Genomic DNA, 18,445 nt, shown 5'->3' with positions numbered 1-18,445 from the left:
CTACTACTACTGCAGCTGCTGGTGCTGCTAGCATCACCAGTATTACTAACAATACCGGTAATAACAAAATAGTAGTAGTAGTAATAGAAGTAGTAGTAGTAGTAGTAGTAGTAATAGCAATTGCTTAAAATAACTATCATCATGATCATTATCCATGTATTAAAAATAATAATAACTAGAGGTCCCCCTTCGGGGTGGATCACATCAGCCGCGAGCCGATACAGAACTAGCGCGGCTCGGACCATGACCTTGACTTTGACCTACTTTCGCCAATTTCGAACTCGTAGATTTTCATCCCTACTACACATCCGTAAAAATGTTTGATGATATCTTGAGCGGTTGCGAGGTTATCGTGGTAACAGACACACAGACCTTCACCTACATTCACCAATTTCGAACTCGTGATCGCTTTTCTTCCCTACTACATACCTGAAAATTTTATGATATCTTGAGCCGTTGCGAAGTTATCGTGCTAACACACACACACACACACACACACACACACACACACACACACACACACACACACACACACACACACACACACACACACTCCGCCTCAGAGCTTAATCACCTAATTCACCAACCTGTCAATTTATTCACAGCACGTCGCTTCCCTTGTTAGTAATTTAATTATTAGAGCAAGTCAGGAGAGAGAGAGAGAGAGAGAGAGAGAGAGAGAGAGAGGTGGGTGATGATGATGATGGTGAGAACAAAATGAAGGAAGAAAGGGAGGATGGAGAGGTTGCCTGGCAGGAGAAGGAGAAAGGCAGAGGAAGGAGAGAAGGAGGAGGAGGAAAGAACGAGAAAAGGGAGGTAGAAGGGAAGGGGAAAAAAGGGAGGAGGAAGGGAGAGAATGAGGGACTCAGGAGAGGAGGGAGGCAGAAAAGGAGAGAAGGAGAAGAGGAGGGATGAAGAGATGGGTGGAAGGACGGTAGGAGGGAGGCAGAGTAGAAGGGAAGAAGGAGAGAAAGACAAGAGGAGAGAGGAAGGGGTGGAAGGAGGAAGGGAGAGAGAAGGAAAGAGGGACAAGAGGAGGGAGGGAGAGATAGAGGGAGGAGGAAGGAGATATTTCAATTATGGGACCACCTGCGGCGCAAGTCAGGGAGAATGTATGAGACGGGGAATACTTGAGAGATGGAGAAAATTGGAGGGAAGGTGGAGGGATGGAGAGAAACTGGAGTGATGGAGAGAAGGTGGAGGGGCTGAGAGAATGTGGAAGGATAGAGGGAGATTGGAGGCGTTAATCTAAGGTGGAAGGGTGGAGTGAAGGTGGGGGGGGGGACGGAGAGGAGATGGAGGAGTGGATAGAAGGCCTGAGGGAGTAATGCTGGAAGGTGGAGAGGAGGAGGAATGGAGAGATAATGGAGGGATGGAGAGAAGGTGAAGGAAAGGAGAGGGGAGAGAAAGAGGGAGATGATTAAGGATGTTGTAGAAGAAAGAGGTGGATAGAGATGAAGAGAAATGAGGGAGATTTGTTGCCATATATAAAAAAAAGGAAAGAAACGATGAAGAAAGCTTGCAACAAGTGAAATAATCTAAGTACAAAGGCAGGCAAGAATATCATCGCCGAAGGAATGCACTTATAAAACAGCTACTCACAATTCAAATAGAAAAATAAAGGAATACTCTTAAATGATGATAATGAATGGAGAGTTGTATTACTCCTCTGCTCAGCTGACGAAACACTGAATGGAAGAGGCCGGCCAATTCATAAGTTTGTAATGGGGTGCGCGATACGGGTTGAGAGAGAGAGAGAGAGAGAAATGAAGTGTCCGTACAGGTTTCTGTTCTTCATGGTTCAGTAACTTTGTGTGTTACTTGTCTCTCATTACGCTTTGCATGTTATACTCTTATTTTAACTCTTTTATTTTTCATCAGTATCAATCAGCAACTAAAGTATATTATCGGCTTTAATAGTGGCCGATGCATTATGCTTGGTGGGTGGGGAGGAGGCAGCCTTCCTACTTTGTTCTCCTTGTTTCTCTAACTCATAATACAGAGTGGGCCAAAAGTTACTATACCATGATATAATTTCATTATCAAAGATATATTATAACTAAAACATAGTTATATTTCAGCTTCCAAGTTAATTTGGATGCAAGATGGTGCACCTCCTGACTGTGGTAGGAATGTGCGAGAATTTCCCGGTAACACTTTGGACACATGGGTTGGAAAAAGGGCTGCTGTTGAGTGGCCTCCAAGATCACCTGACCTAACGTCATGTGACTTCTCAGTTTGGAGGATGATCAAAGAGAACTTTTATAAGACAAAGCGTAGAAATCTTCAAGAACTGAAAGAAAGAATAACAGCAGAATTTGACAACTTGAAAGAAAGAATAAAAGAAGAATATGATAACTAGGAAAAAAAATAAAAATAAAAGAATTTGACAACTTGAACGAAAGAATAACAGCAGAATTTTACAACCTGAAAAGTGATCATGAGTTGAGAAGAAGAATTTGCCACTCAGTGTCTGAGGTGCCAATTCTGTTTAGGGGAAGGTCATTATGAACGTTGATATAATTTGTTTTTTATTTAACTTAATGCACACTTCATTTAGTTGATATATAATTGGTGTACACTTCATTTAGTTGATATATAATTGACGTACACTTCATTTAGTTGATATATAATTGACGTACACTTCATTTAGTTGATATATAATTGACGTACACTTCATTTAGTTGATATATAATTGGTGTACACTTCATTTAGTTGATATATAATTGACGTACACTTCATTTAGTTGATATATAATTGGTGTACACTTCATTTAGTTGATATATAATTGGTGTACACTTCATTTAGTTGATATATAATTGGTGTACACTTCATTTAGTTGATATATAATTGGTGTACACTTCATTTAGTTGATATATAATTGGTGTACACTTCATTTAGTTGATATATAATTGACGTACACTTCATTTGGTTGAAATATAACTGACGTACAGTTCATTTAGTTGATATATAATTGGTGTACACTTCATTTAGTTGAAATATAATTGGTGTACACTTCATTTAGTTGAAATATAACTGTTCATAAAAGAATATTATTTTAGAGTAACTTTTGGCCCACCCAGTATTGTTACGCTACCTTACCCTATAACACAGACTCGAAACAACCAATAGGAATGTTGTTGTTTGGCTTACTTTGTACTGCTCTCTACTGTGCTTTATCATTTCGGTTTACACACACACACACACACAAACACTCTCTCTCTCTCTCTCTCTCTCTCTGGGGAGCGCGGTAGCTCGGTGGTAGGGTGTCGGGCTCGTAGTCGTGAGACTAAGAGTTCGCGCCCCGCCCGGTGGCTGCTGTGCTGGGAGGGGTAGCGCTCTCCTGTAACCCTAGCAGGGCTATATGACTTGACGAGGTCTAGCTAGGGGATTAATCCCTTTATCTCTCTCTCTCTCTCTCTCTCTCTCTCTCTCTCTCTCTCTCCACTTCCGTCACCCAACATTCCCTTCCCTGTGAGCCTGTCTCCTCCACTCCCACGTCCATGAATGTATGTCCTTCAAGCTCACCTTCAACCATCCACTGGTGATAGGGCACGCAGTGTTAAAATCTGGGTAAGGCAGGAAGGGAAGGATGAAAATAGGGAGGAAGGGAAGTGGAGAGGAAGGGAAGAAGAGAGAGAAGGAGGGAGTGAAAGACAAAGGTAGCGAGGAGGGAAGGAGGGAAAAATGGAAAGAGAAAGAGGAGAGGAAAGGATGGAGAACGAGAGAGTTAAGGAGGCAAGGAAGGAAGGGAGAGGAGAAGGAAAGACGGAAGGGAGGGAAGTGAGAGAAGTAAGGGAGGAAAGGATTGGGGAGGAAAGAGAAGGGAGGTGAGATAGAGAAGGGAGGGATTGGGGAAGAGGAGAGGGAAAAGAAAAGGGAGGAAGAAGGGAGGAATGGAATAACAGAGGAAGTGAAGGAAGAATACAAGAAAGGAGACAGAAGAGGAAGGTTGGGAGTGAGGAAGGAGCAGAGAGAAGAGAAAGATGGGTGATGTAGACAGGGATGGAAAGGGAGAGGGAGGGCAGATTAGGAAGGATGAGAGAGAGAGAGAGAGATTGTGTGTGTGTGTGTGTGTGTGTGTGTGTGTGTGTGTGTGTGTGTGTGTGTGTGTGTGTGTGTGTGTGTGTGCGTGTGTGCGTGTGCGCGCGCGCGCGTTTGAGAGACTAGTAGTAGTAGTACTAGTATGTGGTGTGGTTGTTGAAAAAGTGAGAGTTGTGATGCACGGAGGTTTCGATAATGATAACTTTTACGGATTATAGATATATCAACTGCAATAAGTGGTAAATGGAAAGTTGGACAGACATAAAAAGTGACAGGTCAGTTATTGTATCAACTAATTCTAATCAGTAGTGTAATTTGCATATGACAGCTGGAGAACAATATGCCTTAAACACGGCAACATGGCGCAGAGACTAGCATCAAAATATTGCCCATATTTCTAATTTCGGGGGAGGCGGTGGCTGAGTCGGTAGAAAGGCGGCCTGCAGTCCTGACAGACACAGGTTCGAAACCCCGCTGGGGCAGGAGCAGTTTAAGGATTTGAATTTCATAAAGAGCAGACTTTCCTGATCTACTAGATGACCCGCCGACATGTCGTAAAAATACCCTAGCTAATACCAATACACCAGTCCTGTATGAGACAGCCCTAGCATGTATTCAGTATGGACAGTAGGTGTTAGCACCGAAGTGGTGACATGTGGAGGTGTAGGAGGACTACTGGGCCATGGGATAGGCTATACTGCCCCGGAGATATAGGCCCCGAAGCCTTTGCCCAGAGTCGGACACATAAAAAAAAAAAAAAAAAAAGTCTAAATACTCGCAAGAACACTTCATATTGATTTTTTCCCTAATGTTTCAACTTCTTCCTTCCCCCCGCCCTCAAAAAAAAAAAAAAGAAAAAAGAAAAAAAAAGAATCCACAGCATTTTATTACATTTTTTTTTAATTACCTACAGAATATTGCCAGAATTACGAAAAAACTTCAGTCCAATTATTCGCAAGTCCTTTTTTTTCGGTTTATGTTGAGGCTTACATTGCAGGTCTTTTCTCCACTTTTCACACTAATATGAAAAGCATTATAAAAGTATGAGTAATCTTGACACCTTCAGCTGCAAGAGGTCATATTTTATTTATTTCAGTCATGCTAATATACAGTATCTCCTGATGATTTTGTTCCGGTTTAAGATGCACATTCAGTTGGTGCGCCTTAGCCAATCAGACCACCAGGCGTCAAGTATAACCCATCTGCCATATACTTTGCAATCAGAATCTTAACCCTTTCAGTTCCGCCACTTTTTTTTTTTTTTTTTTTCATATTCTGTTGTTGCTATCACCAGACCTTCAGTAACCCCATCACTAACAGACTGATCTCCCATACTGAACACCGTCGTCTTGTAGCAACCACAGAAAATTGACGTTCTCGTTCTGAAGGGACTGAGTATTCAAATAATTAGTGGGACAAGTCTAACAATTTTTTTCCCCTGTTCTTCCAGCTTCCATTCCCTGTAACTTTCTATGATATATGTTTATATCACATTTCTCACTAGCATTCAAACATTTTCCAAATTGCTGACGAAATTAGGATCTATATATTTGCATGGTCAGTATTTCTAATTTTTTTTCGATGTATGTTACAACTTCCCTAAAAAGTAGATTCCTGTATATAATAGTATTTTCTTTTCATTGCCTCACTACCAGCAAAATTTTGGATACCGTATGTCTCGAAAAAAAAAATTTGGGTTTAGTTATTCATAAGCTCAGTCATTTCCAGCTCTTTCTAGTGAATGGCACATACACTTTTCAATACGAAATTTTCATTACAGTTATTATTCTGCATGGTTTCCTCACTTTTTCCTGACTGCATTAGGTGACTGATTACCAGGGGAGGAGCGTTATGTTTTGCATTCCTTTTATGGGTATGAAAGAATAGGTACCATTGTTTGATCCTACCCTATAGCAAGCAGTAGGACTGTCTCTGTTTTCTTTCCATTCACTATCACTTTCTCTGACAACAGGCAGCCTAGTCATTACCGACCCAACACACAACCTCGTATCAGTACACTTGTTGGTGTTTGTTAACCTTTCCTCACTAACAAGCAGATAACAGATCTGTTCCACCCTGTGTTGGAAGTACACGAGCCAAGAGTGAGAGCAATGGAAATGAGTTATTTGAGAGAAGCATGTTGAGTTACATGGGGTGACAGACTGACAAATGAGGAAGTGAAAGAGCGTTGTAATGTGGGTGTGGATGTGGTAGAAAGCGTTCAGAGAAATACATTGAGGTGGTTTGGCCACGTGGAGAGGATGGAGAGCGAAAGACTGACGAGGAGAGTGTATGTGAGTGAGGTGAAAGGGGGAAGAGGGAGGGGGAGACCAAGGATGGGGTGTAGGAATGGAGTGGAGAGGTATTATGAAAGGGGGGGGGGATGAGCTAGGGGGAGGGCAGTGAAATGGTAGGGGACAGGGGGACATGGAGGCGATTTGTTTGTGGCCACCTCTTACGGGATTGAGGAGTCTGGCTATAGATAAATAGATAGATAGATTGCACCCTAGAAAATCCATAAATAATAAAGAAAAGTATGTTCCTGGTCTTTTTTTTATTAACTCCTTCATCGCGAAAAAGTTTTTATTTCAGTATTGCCACATCCGCACAGTTAAATTCAGCTTAGGAAAGAACTCGTACAGAAAAACTTATTCAAGGCATCATTTAACCTATTTTGTTTGCAAAGTCTAACCTAAGCTGAATATAATTATTTGGAGATAGTAGAGATAAAGGTACGTTATCGTAATCAATGAGGACAAACAAATCTGGTCTCATTTAATGCTCAGAAAACTAAATACATTAATTTCTCCAACAGAAAGAATCCCTCAGACTCACATAATTTTAAATGATGTCAATATTCCCATATCCACTACAAATGATATCCTAAGTGTTACTCTAAACCCCAACCTAAGCTGGACAGCTTATGTTAAATCCCTTGCTAAAAAAGGCTTCCAAAAAATTGGGACTTATGTACGGAGTTCGTGAGTTCTTCATTGACGAGCAGATGGCCACAATGTAGAAAAGTCATGTGCATTCTCAGATCGAATACTGTTCACCACTGTGGAGTGGATGTGGAGCGGTTGCACTGAGGCAGTTGGACAAAATTCAAAATAAAGCCATTAGATTAATCAATAATCCTGCCATTACGCAGAACCTTCCTCCATTATCAGTACGTAGAGATGTTGCTTCTTTAGCATTATTTTATCGATATTTTTACCGTTAGTGCCCGACGAACTGGCTTCAATTGTGCCATCCCTTCACATTTTCTCCCGAAATACTCGAGCAGCTGGGAGCGCCCATGAACTCACACTCTCTCCCCTGCAATGCAGAACCTATGCTTATCAAAATTCATTTATCCCCAGAACTACTGCTGTCTTGAATTCACTTCCTGGGAGTTGTTTCCCACAAACATTTAATCCCCTTCAATTTAAATCCAGTTGTTATAAATATTTTATGAATGAAGGATGCCTTTAAGCACATGGACTTATTTTTTTCCCCCTTTGTTTTTCCTTCCTCCAGTCATTATAAGTAAAAAAAATAAAGAATAAATAAAAACTTACCAGATAGATACCAACTCCTTATCCTGCTACCCACAACTCGCAGCCTCAAAAGGATCATGTAGGTCTGCTTTTGTCTGCTTTCCGTTGTACTATCGGGGTCAGAAGTTCGCCCATTGTTGCGCCGAATCATCTGCATGCTTGCAGCATGTCAGTCATTTTCCTCTTCAATGCATCGCATCAGTGAGACTCATCTATAGACAGAGAAACATACCAAGCTTCTCTCACCTCAGGAATATTAAGTTTTCTCTCCTTAGGAATATTAACCAGAAGAGACAGGTAAGAAGTTGAAGAAGTGAAATGTTCAGCTAAATTTCCTCCCCGACCGTACTAGCTACCGGCAGTCATACGGTCAGAAAGATAAAAAGTACTACAAACTGCATAAGCTCGTTTATCATTTGTAGATAAACTATCGATAACGTACAGGTTAACTCTTTTAACACGTAGAGTTTTTAGATTTTATGTTACTGCTATTGCTGGCCGTCATGAGTCTTCAATATTTATTAAACCAGAAGGATAGTTGTTTTTACTAATGATATTGATGGTCTACAATCAGAATAAGTAACTTCACATGTAATATTGTTTTTGGTTTTCAGTTTTTGGTTACTAGCAGTGTAACATTAGGAAATATATGGCATATACAGAACTATTTTCATTATATCACACTGATGAACCACATTTTATTTAAGAAGCCACATAACCTACATGCACCTTGAATCTAACTGTCACTTAATGTCAAAGAGTTTTCAGTACTTGGCAAAATATAACGTACAGCTAACAGGCTGAAGTGTTGGTCGACGGTACGGGTCCTTAAAAGTTTCATTAACGTCACTAGGAATCATCATCATTATCATCATCATTCTGCTCCTTCATACATAGGCTAGGTGGGGCGGAAATTACACAATATTTGGCACGGCGAATGGACAGGCACTGCTGTAGTAAACGATGATGATGAATATATACAAGTCCGTAAACATGGAGTACAGTACAACAATATTATGCACTTGATATAACTTGGAGTTCAGTTCTGTTGGTGATGACGGTGAGATAAATTATAGAAGTCCCACACGTAATAACACGGTCAACTCTTCTCCAATGATGTCACTGCAAGTCATCCTTAGAGGTGTGGTGGAGTGTGCTTGAGGTGCAGTAGGGAGTGATGGAGACATGGCAGGGTGTGATGGGATCGTAGGATGTTGTGGTATGCTAGAGTATGGTGAAGTGTGCTGGACACATAATAGAATGCAGTGCAGTATGCTGTAGGTGTTGTGGAGGTGTTAGGGAGTGTGGAGTTTCAGCTAAGAAGCAACATACCCTCTCCCTCCTCCTCCACTAACAAGTGGAGCGGGTCTTGGAGAGGTAAGGGAGGAAGATCGTAGAATACATCTAGTGAGTCATCTAGGAAATAGAAGTCGTCAGAGAGCAGGTCGTCCAAGTCAGTGGGGGAGTATACAGACGGGAAGCAGGGGGTTGCAGGCTGAGGCAGGAAGGGGGTGGCAGGCTGAGGCAGGAAGGGTGATGCTGAGTGAGTCAAGAATGGTGAGGCAGGGTGAGGGTCAGCACTGAGAACCTCGCTAAGAGCCCTGATATAGTCCACAGCCAGGCGCAGTGTTGTGATCTTGGTCATGATGGAAGGAGTGCTGGCCGCCTCCACCTCCACAGCCTCTGGAAGCACCTTTCGCAGTGTATCGAAGGCCTGGTTGATCTCCTTCAAACGATGTCTCTCCCTGGCATTGGCTGTCTTTCTGCGGTATTTTGACAAAAGCGCTGGTCGTGATTTGTCAATACTTTCCCCTGAGGTCTTGGACACCTGCTGCAGCCGCTTCACTATCCTGCGAGGCCTTAACCTGTATTTCTTTCCCTCCCGCATCACACCTTCGTCTGTGCCCTCGCACGGCACCATCAAGCAAGGTCACTTCCTACACCAGTATCGGAATCACCTCACTACTCCACCAGATCACTCTAAATAAAATCGGAGGCACTTGGGGCTTGCTGCCTAGATCACTTCTTATTGCACTGTCGAAGTCACCAGTGTTAATTGCTCCGATCATTACTTACATTAATTGAACTGTCCAAGCAATCTGGACCGTTACCCATGGATATACTTCTAACCGTATTAGTGTAGTTAATCGGAAAAAAATTTCTCAAGAAAATATTTGCCTATGTATGCTCGTGTCATTCATACGCTTGAAAGTGGGTATAAGTAGAGCCAGGGAGTTGTTTGCTGGTGCCTCACCCCGCGGAGTCCCGGAGTTAGGTGAGGAGAGTGGTAGGATGAGGTGAGGAATTCTTGTGTCCTGGATGCTGCTGGCAGGCTCACCCCGCCTCTACTACCTCCTCCTCCTTCGATGGAAATGTGTTACCAAGCTAGGAAAATTCACTTCTCTTGCGGCTACCAGTGACAGCTTCTCGGAAAAACATCACTTCCTCCATGTACCTGAACCCCACATAGGCAATCCAACAGCAGGTGTGAGGTTTGGCCAGGACCTTTCTGCGGTGGAGGAGATGGGGAACTCTGGCACGTGAACTCCGACCCAAGAGACAGAGCGGTGCACACCCTCTTTGGCTAGCCACCCGAGCAACACTGAGGACCTGTTCACCTGTTGCCCCAGAGCAGGATCCACTCATACCAGATCAGCCAGTCAGGCAATGACTGTTTGTGTGTGTGTGTGTGTGTGTGTGTGTGTGTGAGAGAGAGAGAGAGAGAGAGAGAGAGAGAGAGAGAAAGTCTAGTAACACTCTTGTAGACGCTTGCTAGTACAGTATGAGAAATACATTCATGAAATGTCAGCAAAGACAAAAGCAGAATGTGTATTAGTCTATCAAGTTATTGATATGCGTCCTAACGTGTCAGGACAACAGAGGCAGCGAGTTATTTATGCAGCACAACTGCTGTCAAAGAGCTGTGCAAGTGTATTTTAATATTTAGGCCAGAGAGGGCTGTTGCAAAGCAAAAACTGGGATGCCACAGCAAAATTTATATCTTGTTGATCCTTGGTTCGATGTATTGATTTCTCATATGTACGATGATAAGCAACAATGCCTTGCATTTGGAATTTATTATGATCTACAGGCAGAAATACTACATAGAATAGTCATCTTGATGTCCGCTATGCGAGTAAATCACTTTGAAACAAAATCCCCCACCTGTTTTCAGAAGGAAGTACTTGTATCTTGCCTGTCTGTCTTAGGTATGTACCAATTGATGAAACACAATAGTTTTTGAACTTTGTGTATAGTGTTTCTTTTTGTTATGATTAAGTTGAGGTGCTGCCCACCTTTAAAGGAAACTTTAACAATTCTTTGCAATAGACCAATATTCTCCAGAAGATTTATTAGTATATGTAAAGTAAGTAGATTAAAGAGTGAATGAAAGAAATATCACGTCAGAAAAATTGACTTTCGTAGGGATATAAAACGAAATTGAAAAAAAAAAAAAAAAACACTAGAGGCCACCCCTCCAAGAGGTGAATCACATCAGCCGCGAGCCGATTCATATCTAGCGCGGTTCGGAATATGACGACCTACTTTCACCAATTTCGAACTCGTAGGAGACTTTCATCCCTACTACAGAGCGATTTTGTGATGACATCTTGAGCGGTTGCAAGTTATCATGCTAACAGACACACAACCTTGCTAAACACAATACTCGTAGGAGATTTTCATTCCCACAGCGCACCTGTAAAATTTTGTGATGATATCTTCAGCGGTTGCGAAGTTTTCGAGCTAAAACACACACATACACACACACACACACACACACACACTGAAAACAATACCAGCTTCTCTATCGCGGCTGGTAATAAAGGCAAGAACACAGGACGCTGAATGTAGTGAGTGGCTGTGGAGGACATGACGTCACTGTGCACACTGGGCTTATTTTAGTCGCCTGGCTGACTGACCTGGTGTGAGGGATCCTGGCCCCCTCCAGACTTCCACACGTGCCATCCAGCCAAAAAGTTCCAGGGTTTTAATTTTCTCGTTCTGTCCCAATTTGTTCTCTTCCTGTGCCTAAATCTACTGCCAGACACCCAGTCCCAGAGTTCATCCTGTCTGGTAGATTTTAAAGTGTCTCCATGCCTTACTATCACCATCACCCATCTCTTCCGCTCTCCCTTCACTCTAAGCACTCTTTCTTTTACATTTTTTCCTTTTATCTGCCTGCCTTCTTTCCTCCCATCTTCACTTCTTCCAGTAAATCCACACGCTCTGGAACACATATGTACTGTACGTCAGAAGACACACTAACACTGTCATTGCATACACTCACACATAAGACTCCAACTCCCACCTGTCTCAGTAAATGGCGTCACTGTCAGTTTACCAATGTCTTCAAGTTGTTTTCCTTGTCGCTGCTTTGGGTGCATTTTAGTGTTATATTGAGGCTAATACCAGACTATCTACGGAAAGCTTAGCAATCATTACCATCATTATCATCATGATCATCATTACCATTATCATCATGATCATCATCATGACCATTCTCCTCCTTATCCTCCTCTTCCTCCTTATCATCATCATCATCATCATTAGTTCATCATCATCCGAACCCTACTTACCACCTATAAGAGATAGGGTGCGGCAGGACCCAGGAGCTAAGAAAGATAAAAAACAGCAGTGCTAGAACCATGAAGCACCACTGATGTGCCACAGAGTCACTTAAACATCATCCAAGCCTCCGACAACTTAGCTCTATCTTCATGTAAAAATTATTCTACCTGTTTAGCCAATCTTTAATTGCACCACGAGAACGTAGGGACCTGGGGCTTGGCTGCTTAATTATGACATTTTGGGCGATGGTGGCCAGTCTAAATTCCCTAAGTGGCATTAGATGAGCAGTAAGCCCCAACCACCCTTCACATGTGAACTCCTTATGGGCCACATCCAGTTGGAGCACCTTAACCCACCAGACCACCAGGCGTCAAGTGTAAACCATCCACCCATGTAATTTGCAGTCAGAAGATTAACCCGTTCAGTCCAGCCACGTATTTTTCATTCTGTTCCTGCTACCACCAGACAGTTTTATTCAGCTTAGGAGAAAAGTCAAGTTGTGAAGATGATGAGGGAAATTATCAAATGGCAACTCAAAAGCTTAACTGAACCGTCTTGTAGCAAGAAAAATAGAATGGAAGCGTGTCGTCGAACTGAAGAGGTGAAAAGCACAACTATACTTTTTTCACCTTAACCTGGCACTTATATTCTTCCTTTTGCATCTTATTTCACGTAGCTCAGTGGCAGAAGAAAAACAGTTCTACGACTCTACGTCCTTTCCATTGCACATTTTCGTGACCACCACCATAATCTAGTGGTAATCAATCGTTACAACTCAGCCCTGAGGAAGGAGAGATGACAATTACATTCCAAACTTGAGTAAAAGGGGTATAATCCTATTTCTGAAATAATGTCGAGGCTGACACCAAACGATTGTACTAATCTGAGGAAAATCTGAGCCATCAAAAGGAGAGAATTCTCTCATTAACCACTCCGGTTCCGTGATAGATTTATTTTTGTTCTTTTTGCCAAATGATAGACGACGTTGTATAAGAAAGACCTGTTGTTTTGAAGGAATTATTGAAGGATTTGTCATTTGATTCATTCATTCCAAAGACTCCTTCCTAAGCTTAATTAAATCGTTCAAGGTAGCCTAAATGAAAAAAATATAGTCGTTAATTGATTCAAGGGTATATCCTCTTCCTGCTACGAAAGAAAACAACAAGAGGAGGAGGAGGAGGAGAAAAAGAAGCATCAGAAGGAGAGGAAGAAAACAAGAAGAAAGTAATGCCGAGGATGATGACCTTTAAGAAGAAGAAGAAGAAAGAAAAGGACAATGATGATGATGATGATGATGACGATGATGATGATGATGATGATGATGATGATGATGATGATGACGATGACGATGACGATGACGATGATGATGATGATGATGATGACGATGATGATGATGATGATGATGATGATGATGACGATGATGATGATGATGATGATGATGATGATGATGACGATGATGATGATGATCAAGATATTGATGATACTGAAGAAGAAAAAGATGAAAGATAAAGGACGATGATGGTGATGATGATGATGATGATGATGATGATGATGATGATGATGATGATGATACTGAATAATAAATAAATAAATAAATAAAGGAAAAGACGAGGCTGATGTCCATGAAGAAGAAGAAGAAAGACGATGATTATGATGATCATCATGATGGTGATGATAATGATGATGATGATGATGAGGATGAGGAGGAGGAGGAGGAGAAGAAGAAGAAAAGACAAAGAAAGAAGTATGATGATGATAAAGATAAAGGAAAGATAAAGGTACACGCAAAGATATATATATATATATATATATATGGTGTTTGAGAGGAATGAAGTCACAGAGTGTGCAGTGAGGTTGGATGGTGAGGATATGGAGAATGTGAGCGCATTCAAGTACTTGGGTAGTGTGATGAGTAAGGATGGAACTTTGGGGGATGAAGTGCGTGAAAGGGTACAGCAGGGAAGGAAGGTTGTTGGTACACAGAAAGCAGTGATGAGAAACAGGGAGGTGAGTATGGAAGTTAAAAAGTCACTGCATGATAGTATTGTGATCCCTACCCTGACGTATGGAAGCGAGGCGTGGACCTTGCAACAGGGGAACAAGTCAAGAGTGAGAGCAGTGGAAATGAGTTACTTGAGAGGAGCATGTGGAGTGACGTGGAGGGACAGGTTGACGAATGAAGAAGTGAAGGAACGCTGTGGGGTGGATGTGGATGTGGTTGAGAAGATCAGGAGAAATACACTGAGGTGGTTTGGACATGTGAAGAGAATGAAAGACTGACGTGGAGGGAGGGAGAGGGAGAGGTAGACCGAGGATGAGGTGGAGGGGTGGAGTTGAGAGGTATATGAGGGAGGGGGGGGTGAGTTGGGGGGAGGGTAGTCAAATGGTGGGTGACAGAGTGACTTGGAGGCGTTTTGTCTGCGGCCACCCTTTGCGGGATTAGGGCGTCGGGCTATAGATAGATAGATAGATTTACTGTAGATGCAAGATGGAGGAGAAGACCAAGGAGGCACGTGCGCTGTGTAGGAGCATATCACATTTTTCTCTTTTAAGTCCCTTTCGTCTCCCCTCCCTACCCCCCACTCTGCCTTCGAGGAGGGATGATGCTGGTGAGGGACTGATGGTTATACCTGCCCGCCAGTGACAGGCTAAAGTGCCTGGTAATTGACTTGCCCTCCGCCAGTATCACTTTATGCCCTTGCATGAGCACGAAAGTCTCCCACACCGCCTTTAGCTCACCCACACTTTTCTTCCACTTAGGAATAATAGACATCAGGCATTAAGTAAGAAGGTGAACATAATAGGTTGGTAAGGATACCAATAATATTCAGTTTTGTTTGAAGTGGTTAGAATTAAAGGTTTATTACTGCCCCAAACTCCGGTGGAGCACTTAATGTCATACAAGATAGGGACTGAGCAATGAACTGTGAATGGGTAGCCAAAATTACGTCGAGCCGAGCAGGGAATCACAAAGGACCACCAGTTTGTCTATGTTGGCATTAGAAGGTAGGTATTTCCACACGTGCTGCTTTCATTCATAGGTGGCGAGTTGTAAATACAGGTGAAGACAACACGACAAAAACACCAGGCAAGTCTTTACATTACACATGGTCACCAGAGGGGCTTCTGTGCACAGTTCTTTAAGGCAGTATCAACAGTTTGTGTTGTTTTGCTGCTGTTGGTTACTTGGGAGCTTCCATGATATTAATGAGGCACGTGTAATTAGAGGTTTGAGTAATTAGTAAACTATGGAAATGAGACACAGTTGTGCTATCTGTTCATCGTTGCTCATGTATGAACAGGCGAAGTTTTCTTTTTTTTTTTTTTAATACAAGGAAGAAAGAGCCATGAGCTGAAAGCCAGCAAAACAATAGTTGTTCTTTTCAGGAGAACTTAAAGGAAATTTCCCTTGACACACTGGATTAAATTAAAACGTAGGTCATAGGTAGAGGAAAACATAGACTGATAAGGACAGTTCCAGAGCTAACCTTTTGCCTTTTGCCTACATGATGTACATTGAGTAGGCCTGTCGGTTTACTCTTGCATTAGAGAGCTGGACAGAAAAGAGTGGGAATGCCTTGACAGACCGATGGTGCTCGGCCGCCTTACCGGAGGAGGAATACAAGCAGACAGTTCAGAAGAGCAGTGACCAGTGAAATGTCGATTTTTGAGGGATAAAGATGCAACACTGCGGCAAATGAGAGAGGTTAAAGGGAGTCCGTAATGGAAAGGGAACTGATGAGATGATCAGCCTTTGACTCCACTGTGTATAGAAGCTGTGTATGGTGAGTTGTATGGGGTGGATGTGACGGAAAAGTGACGAAAATGATGATGAATGGGGAAAGATGGACGACTGGTCCTAAATCTGACTGATGCAAATGATGCGGTGCTGTTTGATGTTAAGAATATGGATCTATTTTACGAGTTCTGACTTTGGGATTGCGATGTCGGATGGTGAACGTAGATATAAGTTACAACAATATTAGAGACTGGTGGTATTTAGCTTACATCACGCAGGTGAATAACAGAACTATGAAGGCAGTACAGATTCTAATTACCTCTAAGTGGTGATAAGAAAAAGAAATACAACTATGTTCACTGATAGCTGAAAAATAGTTAAACCAGGGTGAATAAGTGGTTAGTGGCAAAGAGAATTTGATTACGCATAGACAGCTAAAGATGGCGTGCAAGAGGGAGTTTTCGATGCGCAGATGACTACTGGTGTGAGACGTTCTGTGGCATTAATATGAAAATTACAGAGTGAGCGCAGGGGTTTCGAAATGAACGGATCTTGAATTTGGCATTTTATTTGATTTTATATTTTTAGAGAACAATCTTCCCGACTTCTAGCCTTTGGTTTCTTCTTCCATGCATGTAAAAGAATGGTGTTCTTAGATGGTATACGCATGGGGAAAGGATCGGTATTTTGTGTGTAGGTAAGGTTTAGAAAAAGATTTGTTTCAATAATCTAAAGGGACTGAACGTCCTAGCAGACCGAAGTGATGGTAGACTGGTACGTAGCTGTGGATAGGAACGAGGAAGAAATATGAGTAAACAAGTGGTTTACCAATGTTCTATTTAAACTGATGAAATTAGCAAAATGACGCATAGAAAATAGGTTGCATTTCTCTTAAACTGAGAGTCTAGTGAACGTTTCTGCCCCTCAAGTGCTTCTGATGCGTTTTAATCTGAATGGTATAACCTGTAGAATACTGACTGTTTTGAGTGCTTGAATAAGAGGCAGTTGAGTATGACCCATTTTGCTTAGAGTTCTGTTGGTAGTTTCATTTTTTCCTTAACAATTCTTTACTGTGGCTTTGGATCCCGCTTGTCTCGTGTACGGTATGGACAGACAGGATATGTTGCTGGTACCGATACTAACAGTATAAGTCCTTCTCCGTTTACACCGCTATACGGTAAGCCTTCCTAGGGGAAGTGAGCTCCACTGAGGTCAAAACTTCCCCTGGACATCGCGCGCGCGCACACACACACACACACACACACACACACACACACACACACACACACACACACGCACGCACGCACGCACGCACGCACGGACGCACGCACGCACGCACGCACGCACACACACACACACACACACACACACACACACACACACACACACACACACACACACACACACACACACACACACACACACACACACACACACACACACACACACACACACACACACACACACACGCAAAGCCTGTCACCTGTTTTATGGCAGAAAAATGCAAAATTGTAGCTCCTTCAGTCTTTGGCAGATAGACGCTAAGGTTGTGGTTGCTTTCAGTGACGGTAGCAAGGTACTTAACAAAAGGGTCAGCGTGTCAGCGTAAATTCAATGGCAAGTTTCCACACACAGGCAGATGGAGGCACACAGCAAGCTGACGTGCACAGTCTCCACCTACTTAACTCTTAGGTAGTGAGAGGTGCTGGAACTTACAATATCACTGCCTTAAGCTCCCGCTTACTATCCTAACCAACCAGTGGAGTATGGCGGTACCTGTGACATCACATCCCTTGTCTTTTCTCTAATTTTAGTTGCCAATGGGAGGCACTAAAGCTCATGAGCTCACTCGCCCACGCTCACCCCACTATTTCCACACACAGAGCACCAAAGTGTTTTTGTTAAGGGAAGTAAATGAAAATTTATTTCGTTTTAGATCGTCTGACACTGAACACACGGACGCAGCAACACCTCAGAGGTGCTGCAACCGAACCCTCTGTCCCTCAGTGAAGGATGGATTACAATCTTCCAATTAGAGGTGTTGACAGAGTGAGGGATTGAGAGGCCACCTGCTAACAAGGGTACAAAGGGAAGGAAGGTTAATACGACTTGGGGAATGACACGTGAGGGATATGGCGAAGGAAGAGGAGGATATTAATGAGGAGCTTACAGAAGGCTGGTTCAGCTTGATTCTTAAATCGTTCGTTATTAGTGGTCTCTTTTTAGCTGGATCAAAACCACATGACACTGCCAGAAAAAAAAAAAAAAAAAAGTCCTGGTACTATTGCTGTTAAAGAACAAGAAGACTTACCTTGGGGCAAGACAGTATCACGCCTGTTCTGTTATCAGTTGATCCTCCTGTACCCCGCCCTGCCTCGCCCTGCAATGCATTGTCTTGCTCGCCCGTACCATGCCTCACCCTTGCCTCTCCTTTCTGGATCCGCCTCCCTTTGTTCTGGTCTGCCTCATCCTCTCCTACTGAAGCCTGTTCTGTCACATCTTTCTTCTCTCTGACCTGCTTCACCCTGCCATACCTAAGTTACCTTGACCTGCC

The 18,445-nt window shown here is 42.7% G+C and overlaps 1 protein-coding gene across 1 annotated transcript in view; it reads right to left on the bottom strand.

The window, feature by feature from the left end:
• Window positions 1–8,895: 8,895 nt before the first annotated feature.
• The window catches only part of LOC145404945 (uncharacterized), a 48,201-nt gene continuing 38,651 nt past the window's right edge, over window positions 8,896–18,445 (bottom strand). Inside the window, exons 2-5 of the mRNA XM_080276451.1 lie at window positions 14,783–14,907; window positions 13,500–13,556; window positions 9,983–9,986; window positions 8,896–9,456 (exon numbers count right to left, since the gene is read on the bottom strand). Coding sequence (XP_080132577.1) covers window positions 8,896–9,456; window positions 9,983–9,986; window positions 13,500–13,556; window positions 14,783–14,907 — 747 coding nt within the window. The remainder of the gene's footprint in view (window positions 9,457–9,982; window positions 9,987–13,499; window positions 13,557–14,782; window positions 14,908–18,445) is intronic.

Source organism: Coenobita brevimanus, chromosome 7 (assembly GCF_032717465.1).
Source record: "Coenobita brevimanus isolate Jiangsu-jjx chromosome 7, ASM3271746v2, whole genome shotgun sequence".
NCBI lineage: Eukaryota > Metazoa > Arthropoda > Malacostraca > Decapoda > Coenobitidae > Coenobita > Coenobita brevimanus.
The sequence above is the reverse complement of the archived record's forward strand: the minus strand, read 5'-3'. Positions and strand labels throughout refer to the sequence as shown.